The following is a 13,746-nucleotide window of genomic DNA, read 5'->3' on the forward strand; positions in this document are numbered from 1 at the left end:
CAGCCAGAAGAAATAATCCAGTAACTAACCTGCAAGTACTTCATGATCCCTTTAAATAGCACCGGGGGAGGGAGGCAGGGTCCTTCATGCCCTGTAAGTCCTGTTCAGCTGTGCAAGGTTGGCTGGAGTGTGGCGTTCCAAAGTAGCAGCATTGCCTTAAATCAGCATTGCACACTGATCTGCGTCATCATCTCCCTACGCTGCATGCTGTTGGTGGTCGTCAGGTGTGCGCACACTTTACCAAAAGCACTTCCTGCAGGAAGCCTTGGTGAGGGGGGGGGGGGGGGGGGGGGTGGGTGGTGGAAGAGGAAGGTCGCCTCAAGCCTCGGCTGGGGGGGGTGGAGGTCGCCTCAAGCCTCGGGGGGAGGGGGAGGGAAGGTCGCCTCAAGCCTCGGGGGGAGGGGGGGCATCGGCCGTTCGCAGGGATCCTATTGGCCAGTTCAGCTTTTTGGGCCTGGATGAAGCACTCCTGCTCCTCCGGGCCCACAAGCAATGCAATAAAGGACTCACTTCATGGATCCAGCCCTTCCTGCCTTCTTTCACCTGACATGAATCGAAAGTGATGGGAAACCCAAACAGGTAAGGTTAAATTTGTATGACATTTTTAATACACAAAAAAATTAAGTGCCTCAACTATCACAATGAGTTACATTGCCCCTTTAAATATTGGCCCATCAGCTTTAAGTGGAGACGGGACTTCCAGGTTTCTGTTGCGTGTGCGCACATCCGAACCCGCCTGGGTTAAACCCGGAAGTGGGCGCGTTGGAGCCAGGATGCGCTTCCACTCCAAAATGTAACCAGTTTTATTGCCCACATACCTCCGACCCATCGATTCTTGGAGGTTAAAATTACCCCCATGAAGTGCTATGAGGGTCTTTCCTTGATGAAAATCAAAATGTTCTGTGCCCACCTTCAGCCTGATCAGTTATACTGGTCACTGCAATTTGGAGGTTGATTGGACGATACAGCAATTAGCAGTAGGTTGGTCTGGTTTGGAGTTCAGGGTTTTCACTTTTTCTGAGGGAAAACTTAATCAGGAGACCATTACTGCTGGTTAGTGTCTTGACTTCCTCTTGGGAGGTTGGTGTCTGCCCATCCTTAACAAATGTAAGGAATCTTACAACACCAGGTTATAGTCCAACAAATTTATTTTAAAATCACAAGCTTTCGGAGATTATCTCCTTCGTCAGATGATTGAATGAAAAGGTTCTCAAATCGCATATCTTATACGATGTTGGGACAGCATCACACCAATCAAAAGGTGTCGTTGTTATTCAAACAGGCCAGTCACGGAGAACAGCACGTCCCAGTACACTCGATATACATTTTTAAAATTCTCTCTCTCTCTCTCTCTCTGCCATTTTAAGTTTCTTTCTGCCTGCCTGTGTAAAAGACACAATGTATATCGAGTGTACTGGGACGTGCTGTTCTCCGTGACTGGCCTGTTTGAATAACAACGACACCTTTTGATTGGTGTGATGCTGTCCCAACATCGTATAAGATATGCGATTTGAGAACCTTTTCATTCAATCATCTGACGAAGGAGATAATCTCCGAAAGCTTGTGATTTTAAAATAAATTTGTTGGACTATAACCTGGTGTTGTAAGATTCCTTACATTTGTCCACCCCAGTCCATCACCGGCATCTCCACATCATCCTTAACAAAGTTTGGAAGGTCCAGACAGTCCACATACACAAGTTATATTTGCAATTCTATTCCAAGTTAATTACATCAGAGTGTTGAGCTTTTAAACCACCCAATCTTTAGTGACTGGGGTTTGACTTTGTTGGCCAGGGGCTGCAAAAAACTACTGAGTTTATTTCAAATTGCTAACACTCAGGCAAAAGTAACTTTTGAACTGAAGTGACCTGGAGTTCAGTCACTGGTCTGAGCTGGCCGGAACCGGTTTGAATTAGTTACGCTTCTAAGAGACAAAGGGGCTGTGATGAGACACCAGTCCTTATTTAGAAAAGGAGTAATGAGGTGATGCTACCTAACCCCTTGGAACAGAGCCAATCAGGGGATGACACCGACCACTCAAGGAAATCTAAGCCAACAGGAGAAAGACAACACCATTCGAAGAGAAAAGACTTGGGAATAAGACTGAGGAATTGCAGGCTTGGTGCCAGTGTGTGCGAAACTCTGAAGACTAACCATCGCGAAAGTGGAAGATCCCACGTCAGGGACGTAGAGACGATGTCAAGAGAGAGAGAACGGAACGCCTGGCCAGCGTCAGCTCTCCTTTCCGGGTAATATAATATCCTTTCTGGGTAATATAATATCCTTTCTATTCTGTGACCACTCGGAGCGTCAGAGAAACCTAGTGGGTGTGCGTTTAAATCCTAGTTTGGGTATAAAACTGTATAACCTGTTGTAAACTGCATGCCTATATCTAACCAGACATATAAGCTATATGTACATGATCTAACAAAGTTAATAAAGCGAATTGAGAATTAAGAGAGAATTGACGCTTCTCCTCTTTGTACTAAGCCAATAACCGTAACCGGTGACCTCCGGTCAACAACTTTTACCTCTTCCCATCAAAGGATGATTGCCAGCAATTTGCCTCCATCACAGAATCATGATTGGAAACAGTAGATTACAGGTACATTTCCCTAAGCATGTCATCAATTGGTAAAATTCATGGTGTGATGGGAGAACTCGTTCCACACAAAATGACTGCTTCTATGCAGTTATTAGCCAGCCATTTTAGGGCATAAAATAGAGTAGCAAGACATAATTGGGAGATATCAGAAAACCCCCTACATTATATTTAGGATCATGAAGCAATTCTAGTGTAACCAACTAGTTGTGCTATCTGACAATTTCTTTGAAAGTCTCAGAGTGCACATTTTCAATGTGAATACACCAGTAGAAAGAAATTATCAGCTATATTACATTGCAAGAAATTATATTTAAGCCCTTTGTCTATAATCCTAAAAAAACTACTAAAATAACAAAAGTTAAATATAATATTTGTAATACTACTACAAAAAATAATTATGCAAACAACATCAAAGTCATAAGGAGTCAAATAGTCAACAGTTTCTTAGTTTGTCTGGAAGTTAAGGTGGACACATTTACTACCGTAGAAAACATCTTTTAGGAGAAAAAGAGCTGCACAATAGCTAAGGAATTTTACAAGCTAGCATTTTACAGATGGTTACATTGGGGATCACTTTCCATTTGAAATTAAAGCTGCTGAAGAGTGGGACTGTGTGTGTCCTGAATACCCAATCAATAGAAACAAAAAATCTGTAATACATTTATGAAGATTTTGTTTAACTTTCAAAGTAAACCAAAAAAATGTACAGTACCTCTTCATATTGGTAATCATCTTCATATTCTTCTGTAATGGTAACTTCTGTTTTTGGGTCAAGTTAAGCAGCATACAACTGCACCAATTTACTAACAGTAGTGTAACTTTATTCATCTTAACTGTGTATCAATTATTTTAAAAGTTCATGAATGAAGACTAATCATGGACTAGATGGCCATCATAACAGATGCATTATCTTATTATATACAACCATTCTTCAAACATAGTCAAAAGTACAAATCTCATGAAAGACAAATTTTTAATTATTTTGGTAATGCCAGGGAGATGGATGATTAAGTGGGTCGACAGTAACAAACAGTGTTACAAAAGACTCACCCACCCAGTCTCCAACAATTGAAGATGTCAAAGCATGACTTACTACTATTAGTGCAATGCATCACTATACAAAACCAATAAGTTTTGTTGGTAATTGAAGCAATTGCTGCCGGATTAATTTATCTCACATTTGCTGAAATTCCATGATTTGGTGATACATCTCTACTCCTAATAACATTATCAACTTGGCAGCCTTCTTAACTCAGAAACACCTTTAAAATAGCATAACCACTGCACGGGACATCACCTGCTACACTGCTATAATTGGAAGCAAACATATTTTTCAGTAAATCTCATTATCATTGTAGCCTCGCATCACAATGATGTAAAATGTCCCCTCTTCCTGTCACAGGGATGCTGAGCTTCCTGGGAAAAGTCAGTACCCACAATGGCAGCAGTAAATGGCAGCTAATGGAAGCTATAAACTTTAACAAAACTCCAAGAGGAAAGTCCCAAAACATAAACAAAGCTCAAACACAAAAGTTTGGAAAACTGGTCAAGGCAGAACACATTCTCTGGTTAAAATGACATCAACTACTTGTGTTTCATTTTTACAGTTTGTAGTCCCATCCAATATTCTTGTGTTACAATATTTTGGCTTGTTACCAGCTATTGTCTACTGAGCAATAGCTCTGTTGTATTATATTATTTTCATTAAAAGAAACTAGTTGGATGCATGAGGGCTGAAATGTTTTCTCTTAGTGGAAAAAATATGGACTACAGTTGCAAATACATAGCACATTTTACTGCTTGTTTGGCAATATTTTTAACATGAAGATGGACTACCCAGTTACAATAGTTAACCCACAGTAACAGTTGCAAGAATAATGAGGGTATGAGTTTTCATGTGTCATATTTTCAGGGTTTCTAACTGACCTATTTGTTGTTAAAAATGAGTAACTGACACATAGAAATGCTGAATGCAAGAGGTTTAGTGAATGGTTCAAAACCAGAGCAGCGATGATCAGATTAGCACCTTAACAAGCAGAAAATAAGTCTCTTAAACCTCCCCTCCCTCACAAAAAATACACACAATGCGAGATATTCAGACCTAGAGGACTCTAGAGAAGTGAAAGATGAATGGTATTCTTAGAAATTTCAGCCAATTATCTCCTCTCCTGAATTATCTCTGGTACCTTGTCTCAGTGGCTATTCTTCCCAAGAGAGTCTGGACAGGCATTTACATCAGGGCTATTCAACCCCGGGGGACTTACAGTCAACATTCAGGTAATCTAGTCATTGGCTAGCAATCAAGAGTAGGAACCCTAGCTGATTTTTCTCCTTCCTATTCCAGGGATGCCAAACCCAATTATATTACATAGAAATTACGACATGCAAACAGGCCATTCAGCCCAACCAGTCATATGAACATACAAATTAAGTGCAGAAGTAGGCCATTCAACCCCTCGAGCCTGCTCTGCCATTTGATAGACCATGGCTGATCTGATTGCAACCTCAACCCTACTTTCCCATCTACCAACTATAACCTTTGACTCCCTTGTTAATCAGGAATCTATCTAACTCAGCCTTAAAAATATTCAATGACCCTGCCTCCACCACTCTCTGGGAAAGGGAGTTCCACAGACTCACGACTCAGAGAAAAAATTCTCCTCATCGCCGTCTTAAATAGAGACCCCTTATTTTTAAACTGTGGCCCCTAGTTCTAGTCTCTCCCACAAGGGGAAACATCCTCTCAGCATCCACCCCTTCAAGTCCCCTCAGGATCTTACATGTTTCAATAAGATCACCTCTCATTCTTCTAAACTCCAGTGTATACAGGCCCAACTTGTCCAACCTTTCCTCATGAGATAACTCCCTCATCCCAGGAATCAGTTGAGTGAACCTTCTCTGAACCACCTCTAAAGCAATGTCCTTTCTTAAATAAGGAGACCAAAACTGCACACAGTATTCTAGATGTGGTCTCACCAATGCCCTGTACAACTGTAGCAAAATATCTCTACTTTTATATTCCATTCTCCTTGCAATAAATGACAACATTCCATTTGCCTTCCTGATCACTTGCTGTACCTGCATACTAACTTTTTGTGATTCATGTACTAGGACACCCAGATCCCTTTTACCTCAGAGTTCTGCAATCTTTCTCCATTTAAATAATATACTGCTTTTCTATTCCTCCTGCCAAAATGGACAAGTTCACGTTTTCCCACATTATACTCCATCTGCCAAATTTTTGCCCACTCACTTAACCTGTCTATATCCCTTTGCAAACTTTTTATATCCTCTTCACAACTTACTTTCCTACCTACCTTTGTGTCAACAAATTTAGTAACCATACATTCAGTCCCTTCATCCAAGTCATTGATATAGATTGTAAATAGTTGAGGCCCAAGCACTGATCCCTGTGGCACTCCACTCATTACATCTTGCCAACCTGAAAATGACCCATTTATGCCTACTCTGTTTCCTGTTAGCTAACCAATCCTTTATCCATGCTAATATGTTACCCCCTACACCATGAACTCTAATAAATTAATCAAACACCATTTCCCTTTCACATGTTGACTCTGCCTGATTGCATTGAGATTTTCTAAGTGCCCTCCTTATAATAGATTCTAGCATTTTCCCTATGACAGATGTTAAGCTAACTGGCCTGGAGTTTCCTGCTTTCTGTCTCCCTCCTTTCTTGAATAGAGGAGTTTCCTCAGATTTTCCAATCTGATGGGACCCTTCCAGAATCTAGGAAATTTGGGACAATTAATACCAATGCATTTACTATCTCTACAGCCACTTCTTTTAAGACCCTAGGATGAAGTCTGTCAGGACCTGGGGACTTGTCAGCTTTTAGTTCTAATATTTTTTTCAGAACCCTTTCCCTGGTGATGGTAAATGTTTTAAGTTGATTCACATTATTTCTGGCATGTTATTTGTTTCCTCTACAGCGAAGATGGACGCAAAATATCTGTTCAATTCATCCGCCATTTCCTTATTCTCCATTATTAATTCCCCAGACACTCTCTGTAGAGGACCATCGCTCACTTTACTTACTCTTTTCCTTTTTAAATACCAGTAGAAACTCTTACTATCTGTTTTTATATTTCTAGCTAGCTTTCTCTCGTATTCTAATTTCTCCCTCATTATTCTTTTAATCATTCTTTTCTGTTTTTTATGCTTTTTCTTTCAAGAAACTGTCCCGAAAGCACTCTATGAAGTCATCTTCCAGGCTATCTTTGCCAATCAGATTCTTCCAATCTATATGCAGATTAAAATCGCCCATGATTATCACTGTTCCTTTCTCACAAGCCCCCATTATTTCTTCCTGGATACCCTATCCTACAGTGTGGTTACTGTTAGGGGGCCTATAAACTACTCCCACAAATGACTTCTTGCCTTTACTATTTCTTATCTCTACCCAAACTGATTCTACATCTTGGTCTTTAGAACTAAGGGTCATTCCTCTCTATTATACTCATGTCATCCTTAATTAACAGAGCTACCCCTCCACCTTTTCCTAGCCTCCTGTCCTTCCGAAATGTCAAGTACCCTTGAATATTCAGGCTTCAGCCTTTGTCATCTTGCAGCCATGTCTTTGTAATGTCTTTCAGATCGTACATATTTATTTCTATTTGAGCTGTCAATTCATCCATTTTGTTCCGAATGCTACGCGCATTCAGGTACAAAGCCTTTAGTGCTGTCTTTTTGCTATTTTGCAAACTCTAGCTGGCACACTCTTAAGTTTGCATGCTCTGTCCCTTCCTGCCACTCTCTGATTATCATTTCCCTTATTGCTACCTTGCTGTCTTGCCTTGTCTTCTTTCTTTAATTTATCACATCTTCCCTTACTTGATCCCTCACCCCCACTATTTAGTTTAAAGCCTTCTCCACCATCCTAGTTATACGATTCGCCAGAACACTGGCCCCAGTCCATGTTGCTGTTTATCCTCCACATGAGTAATCTTAATCTCACGTGGTTGCTCTGTTCCCATATCCTTTATTCCCTTTCTCTTCAACCACCCATCTAATTTGTACATCAAGAAAGCATAAAAAGCAGTAGACCATAAGGAAACGTTTTATCTGATTACGCTCTTGAAGGACCTTGGGACATTTTAAAGGCGCTATATCAATGCAAGTTATTGACTGACGCATAGAAATGCTGAATGTAAGAAGTTTAGTGAATGGTTCAAAACCAGAGCAACAATTATCACAGGTTAACACTTTAACAAGCAGAAAATGAGTCTCTTAAACCTCTCCTCCCCCACAAAAAATAAACACAAAAAAGTGAGATAGTCAGACCTAGAAGACTTTAGAAAGGAAAGATGAATAATAGTCTTAGAAATTTCAGATGGCGCTACAAACTGTAAAAATAAAACAAAAGTAGTTTGGCTGTCATTTAACCAGAGAATGTGTTTCTGCCTTGAACAATTTTCCAAACTTTTTTGTTTTACATTTTTTCTGATTTAGCTTTGTTTATGTTTTGGGTCTTTTCTCTTGGAGTTTTGTTAAAGTTTATAGCTTCCAATAGCTGCCACTTACCGCTGCCATTGTGGGTACTGACTTTTCCCTGGAAGCTCAGCATCCCTGTGACAGGAAGAGGGGACATTTTACATCACTGTGATGCTAGGCTACAATGATAATGAGATTTACTGAAAAATATGTTCACTTCCAATTATAATGCACCTAATAGCATTGTAGCAGGTGATGTCCCGTGCAGTGGTTATGCTATTTTAATGGTGTTTGAGTTAAGAAGGCTGCCAAGTTAATAATCATGCTATAGATGCACAAATAAAAAGTTATTTCACATCCATCTTTACTCAGGAATTTACGTCCAAATAAACACACAAATTGGTGTGGTAATAACCAGCCCTTTTTTTATTTCCAGACTCTAGAATATTCTGAAAAGAATAACAAAAGCAATACAAGAGAGAACTTGGAGTGTAATTGTTAAAATGGGCTTACTCCAATTAGAGGGCCAATTGCTCCAATTAGTGTTCAGTTAACAACTCTTCCCTTCCTCGGCTTTTCAATCTCCATTTCTGGGGATAGGCTGTCAACCAATAAGCCCACCAACTCCCACAGCTATCTTGAGTACACTTCCTCCCACCCCATTTCCTGTAAGGACTCCACTCCCTTCTCCAAGTCTCTCCATCACATCTGTTCTGACGATGCCACCTTCCACACCAGTGCTCCTGATATGTCTTCCTTTTTCCTCAACAGAGGATTCCCCTCCACTATAGTTGACTGGGCCCTCGACTGTGTCCATCCCATTTCCCACACCTGCCCTCAGCCCTTCTCTTCCCTCCCAGAACCACGATAGGGTCCCCCTTGTCTACACCCTCCACCCCGCCAGCCTCCACATTCAAAGTATCATCCTCTGCCATCTCCAGTGCATGTCACCAACAAACACATCTTCCCTTCCCTTCCCCTTTCAGCATTCCGAAGGGACCGTTACCTCCGCGACACCCTGGTCAACTCTTCCATCACCCCCAACACCCATTCACCTTCCCGTGCGAGTGCAGGAGATGCAACACCTGCCCTTTCACCTCCCTTCCCACCATCCAGGGCCCCAAACACTCCTTCCAGGTGAAACAGCGATTTACTTGCACCTCTTTCAATTTAGTATACTGCATTTGCTGCTCACAATGCAGTCTCCTCTACACTGGGAAGACCAAACGCAGATTGGGTGATCGCTTTGCTTAACACCTCTGTTCAGTCCGCAAGCGTGACCCTGACCTTGCTTGCCATTTTAATTCGCCGTCCCACTCCCATTCTGACCTCTCTGTCCTCTGCCCCCTACACTGCTCCAATGAAGCTCAATGGAAGCTCATGGTACAGCACCTCATCTTTCGTTTCGGCACTTTACAACCTTCCGGACTCAAGATTGATTTCAATAACTTCAGATCATAACCACTACTCCCATTTTTTCAGGCAGCAGGTGCTGGTAATGGTTCTGCAGTTGCGATTTACAGCTCCTCTAGACCCATCTTTTGTTTCTTTACTTGTCCCATTACCACCCTCCTTGCCTTGCACCATCTCTTTTCTCATTTAATCACTCCTGCCCTCCACCCTATTAGAGACCTTCCTTTTTGTTCTTTCCTCTCCTCCCCCTCCTCCCCACCCCATCCACCCTTTGCCTGACTCTGTAGTTGCTTAAAAACTGTTAAATCTTTAACTTCTTCCAGTTCTGACAAACCGTCATCAACCTAAAATGTTTCTTTCTTCACTGATGCTGAGTATTTCCAGCATTTTCTGTTTTTATAATATGCAAGTACTGTATATATAAAAAGGAAAAAGAAAGAGGGAAAGTTGTTGAAATTAAATGTCAGATTTCCAAACGACCAGAAAAGTTAGATGAAAATAAAAGATATTGCTATGAAAGCTCAGCTCGGGGTCAAATAGGTCGCTATGATTGTGAACGGTCTGGTTCAGATCAACAAAAAATAGCTTGTTGGCCTAATGGCCTTTTCCTGTTCCTAAAAGTTCTTATTCATTGTTCTCTCCTCAGATAAATGTAGGGCACCAGAGAGGCAGAACAATGGAACTCATGGCAGCAACCTGTCCCTAATGTCACATCACAGCCCTGCACACTGGAAGACAGGGACCACTGCACACTGACAGGCTGAATTCCTCAACCAGATATTCTACCATCAGGGAGTGCCATAAGAACAGTTGCCCATGCATAATCTGAAGCTCTAATTATACAAGCCACTCTGCATCAGCAGTATAAATCTGAAATCACAATCTTTCCATGTCTCTTCTTTTCCATGTTCTTCTGACTAGTCACCATGGGCAACAGGAAATGTCATTAATCAGAACCGTTGCTGAAGCAATGTTAAATAAGGCAATCAGCATTTTGGCAGATAATGTATTGCCATATTGATAAGACTATTCCAACTATGTGCTTCATGTCAGCCCATAGTGACATCCACTTAAGTGAAGTGAAATTGTCTTTTAGCTCCCATGCATATGCTGTCTCATCTTCTACTGGTCTGACAGCTGGAATCCCTGCTTATCCACAGCCACGTCAGAGGTGCATTCCTGGCAGATGTCACAGTGGAGTCTTTTCTTAATAGCAAGGTTATGCAGCATGCAGCAGACTATGATCATTCTGTGCCGTATGGCTGGCTTATATTGCAAAGCATCCTCTAACCTTGCAAATACCCAGCAGTAAAGGCATCAGAATTACCTCTTCAAGACCTCTATTATTTGCTCTACGATGGCATGCAACACCTTCTTTCCCTGGTTGTACTTATGTTCTGCTGGTGCCTATGGGTTGGGGAACCAACTCTTTCTTTAAACAACCAGCCATTGTTGTTTGCCATCGTGGTGAAAAGCTGCTGCTGGAGATGAATCATGCATTAATATGTAGGATTTTTTTGCGGGATTTCACTGTGGACAACCCTAAAGTACACCTCTGTACAATTGATGGCACCCAGTGCCCCAGCGGAGGCAGAAATGGTGTGTAATTATTGCTGTCCCTGCATCTATTGCACAACCTCCATGCAAAAAATGAGTGAGTCTGCTATCCCAGTGGACATAGTTCTCTGAGTAACACCTAAGATATCCCCTGCAAGTCATCCAGTGGTTTAAAAAAAAGTGTTTTCAGGTCTGCTGTGACATTCACAGTCACAGGCAGTGTAGTTCTAGTGATGGAGCATTTAAGGTGGTCCAGGGGCACAATAATACAGTTCACTTGTTACACCCCTCAATTTCCTCAGTCAATATTCATCCACCTGTGCCAGATAGGACATTCAGGTCCTGCAACCCCCCCCCCCCACCAATGTCTATCCAGAATATGGTATTCTCCACAAGTCTCCACCTGAGCGCCCTCAAATACGATTCATCCCAGAACAGCAGCCACTGCGGAAAGAAAATCCATGCTGGGATTGACAGACTTTGTCCTGAGCACCATCTCTGAGCTGGATTTAAAGGTCACACACAGGTCCTAGGAAATTGTAACATGGCCTATTATAATTGCCTCTCTCTCAAAGTAATAAACATAACTGGTGATTGTCCAACCTCTTCAGCAACAGGGGTTCAACATGGGGAAGTGTGAGGTCATCCATTTTGGACTTAAGAAAGATAGATCAGAGTATTTTCTAAACGGTGAGAAGCTAGGAACTGTGGAGAAGCAGAGAGATTTAGGGGTCCATGTAAAGAAATCACTAAAAATTAGTGGTTAGGTATAAAAAAATAATTAAAAAGGCTAATGGAGTATTAGATTTAATCTCAAGGGGGCAGGAATAGAAAGGGGTGGAAATTATGCCACAGTTATATAAATCTCTGGTTAGACCACATCTGGAGTGCTACAGCTCAGGAAGCCAAATAATGGGGTAGGTTGGAGTGCAGCGCAGATTCACCAGAATGATACAGGGTCCAAAAAGGTGAAATCAAGAGGAAAGGTTGCATAGACTAGGCTTGTATTCCCTCGAGTATACAAGATTAAGGAATGATATAATCGAGGTGTTTACGATGATCAATGGAGTTGAAAGGGTAGATAGAGAGAAACTATTTCCTCTGGTAGGGGAGTCCAGAACAAGGGGGCATAACCTTAAAAGTATAGCTAGGCCATTCAAGGGTGATGGTAGAAAGCACTTCTTCTCACAAAGGATAGTGGAAATCTGGAGCTCTCTCCCCCAAAAAGCTGTTGAGGTTGAAGGCCAATTGAAAATTTAAAGACTAGAATGATAGATTTTTGTTAGGCAAGGGTATTAAGGGATATGAAACCAAGGCGAGTAACTGGAGTTAAGATTCAGATCAGCCATGATCTAAACAAATGGAGGAACAGACTCCAGGGGCTGAATGGCCTACTCCTCTTCCTATGTTCCTAACTGGTTTCCAGCATCAGAAACTGATGTAATCACTAACCTCAACAGATGAGCATGTTGACCCAAGCAGTACAAATATTTCCACTGAGAAAAATTTCTAGCCCTTGAAAATCTGCACCCTAAAATTGTTACAAACTGCAAAGCATTCATTAACAAGAAATAACAAAATATATCATTTTATGATTATGCTGACAGTTTATAATTTCCAATCCACATTATTAACTCAGAATTCAAACAACTGGCTTCTCATAACTCTGATTATTAGAAGAGGATCTCAACTAAGAAATATAATTAGAATAACTTGAAAAATATAAGTAAACTTGCTGATGAATCATCTCATAGGACCATTAAGCGATACATATTCTAATCTACTACTGCTGTTATCACTGTGCATGAGTCTGAGAGGCAATTCAAAGCCCACATATGGGAATACAGTGCTAGATGGAAAGAGGCAACATCACACAAACAAACAGAGAAATGAAGATAAAAGAGGCACATCATAATAGTGAAAAAAGAGAAGTAATGAGCAATAAAAAATGTTAGTGAAACAGAAATAGGGGAAAGTGACTGAAATTAAGGAGGGAAAACAGAAGAGAAAAATAATTTAAAAACTAGAGACACAAATAAGACAAGAGATAACAGATGGAGGAAGAGGGGAAAACAATGTGAAACTATCATGTTAAATAGTTTGAAAATAACAAATTTAAATATTAACAGTCTTGTTTTAGTAGATTTTCAGCTGTTATAAACCACAATTTGCATGTCATCACAAGAATTGAATGTATAGGATAGGTTTGTTCTTTCCCCCATTGTGGAAAATGCCATTAATAGATATCTTGCAGGTTTAGTAGACATGGTGTTTCACCATTGTATCTTATGTAGTGAAATCTAGAAAAGCTTTGTGGTAGGCAAAGTTTGTACAGTGCAACCAACAATACCAGTTTCCAAGTGCAAAACATGCAGAGAACAACATTGACATCGAAAGTGAATCAATTAAACACTTTTTTTTTAAAAATGGAACTGAATATATGACCCACATTGTTGCAGCATCAAACTCTACCCAACTACTTGATTTTTTGAGAAGCCATATTTTCAATAAGATGTCGTTTTGGCATTCTAGCTTCAACAGAGCACTGATGCATTGGAGAGACTGAAGAGAAGAGCTCAATCATAGAAAATAGGAGCAAGAGTAGGCCATTCGGCCCTTCGGGCCTGCTCCGCCATTCAAAATGATCATGGCTGATCGTCTAACTCAGTACCCTGTTACCGCTTTTTCCCCATATCCCTTGAGCATTAAAGAAATATA

At 41.0% G+C, this 13,746-nt stretch overlaps 1 protein-coding gene across 1 annotated transcript in view; it reads right to left on the minus strand.

Annotated features, from left to right (window-relative positions):
• LOC137323411 (sperm-associated antigen 16 protein) overlaps positions 1-13,746 on the minus strand; it is a 982,420-nt gene that overhangs the window by 953,354 nt on the left and 15,320 nt on the right. The window contains exon 2 of the mRNA XM_067986887.1: positions 3,320-3,366. Coding sequence (XP_067842988.1) covers positions 3,320-3,366 — 47 coding nt within the window. The remainder of the gene's footprint in view (positions 1-3,319; positions 3,367-13,746) is intronic.

This window comes from Heptranchias perlo, chromosome 7, assembly GCF_035084215.1.
Source record: "Heptranchias perlo isolate sHepPer1 chromosome 7, sHepPer1.hap1, whole genome shotgun sequence".
In the NCBI taxonomy this organism is placed as follows: domain Eukaryota; kingdom Metazoa; phylum Chordata; class Chondrichthyes; order Hexanchiformes; family Hexanchidae; genus Heptranchias; species Heptranchias perlo.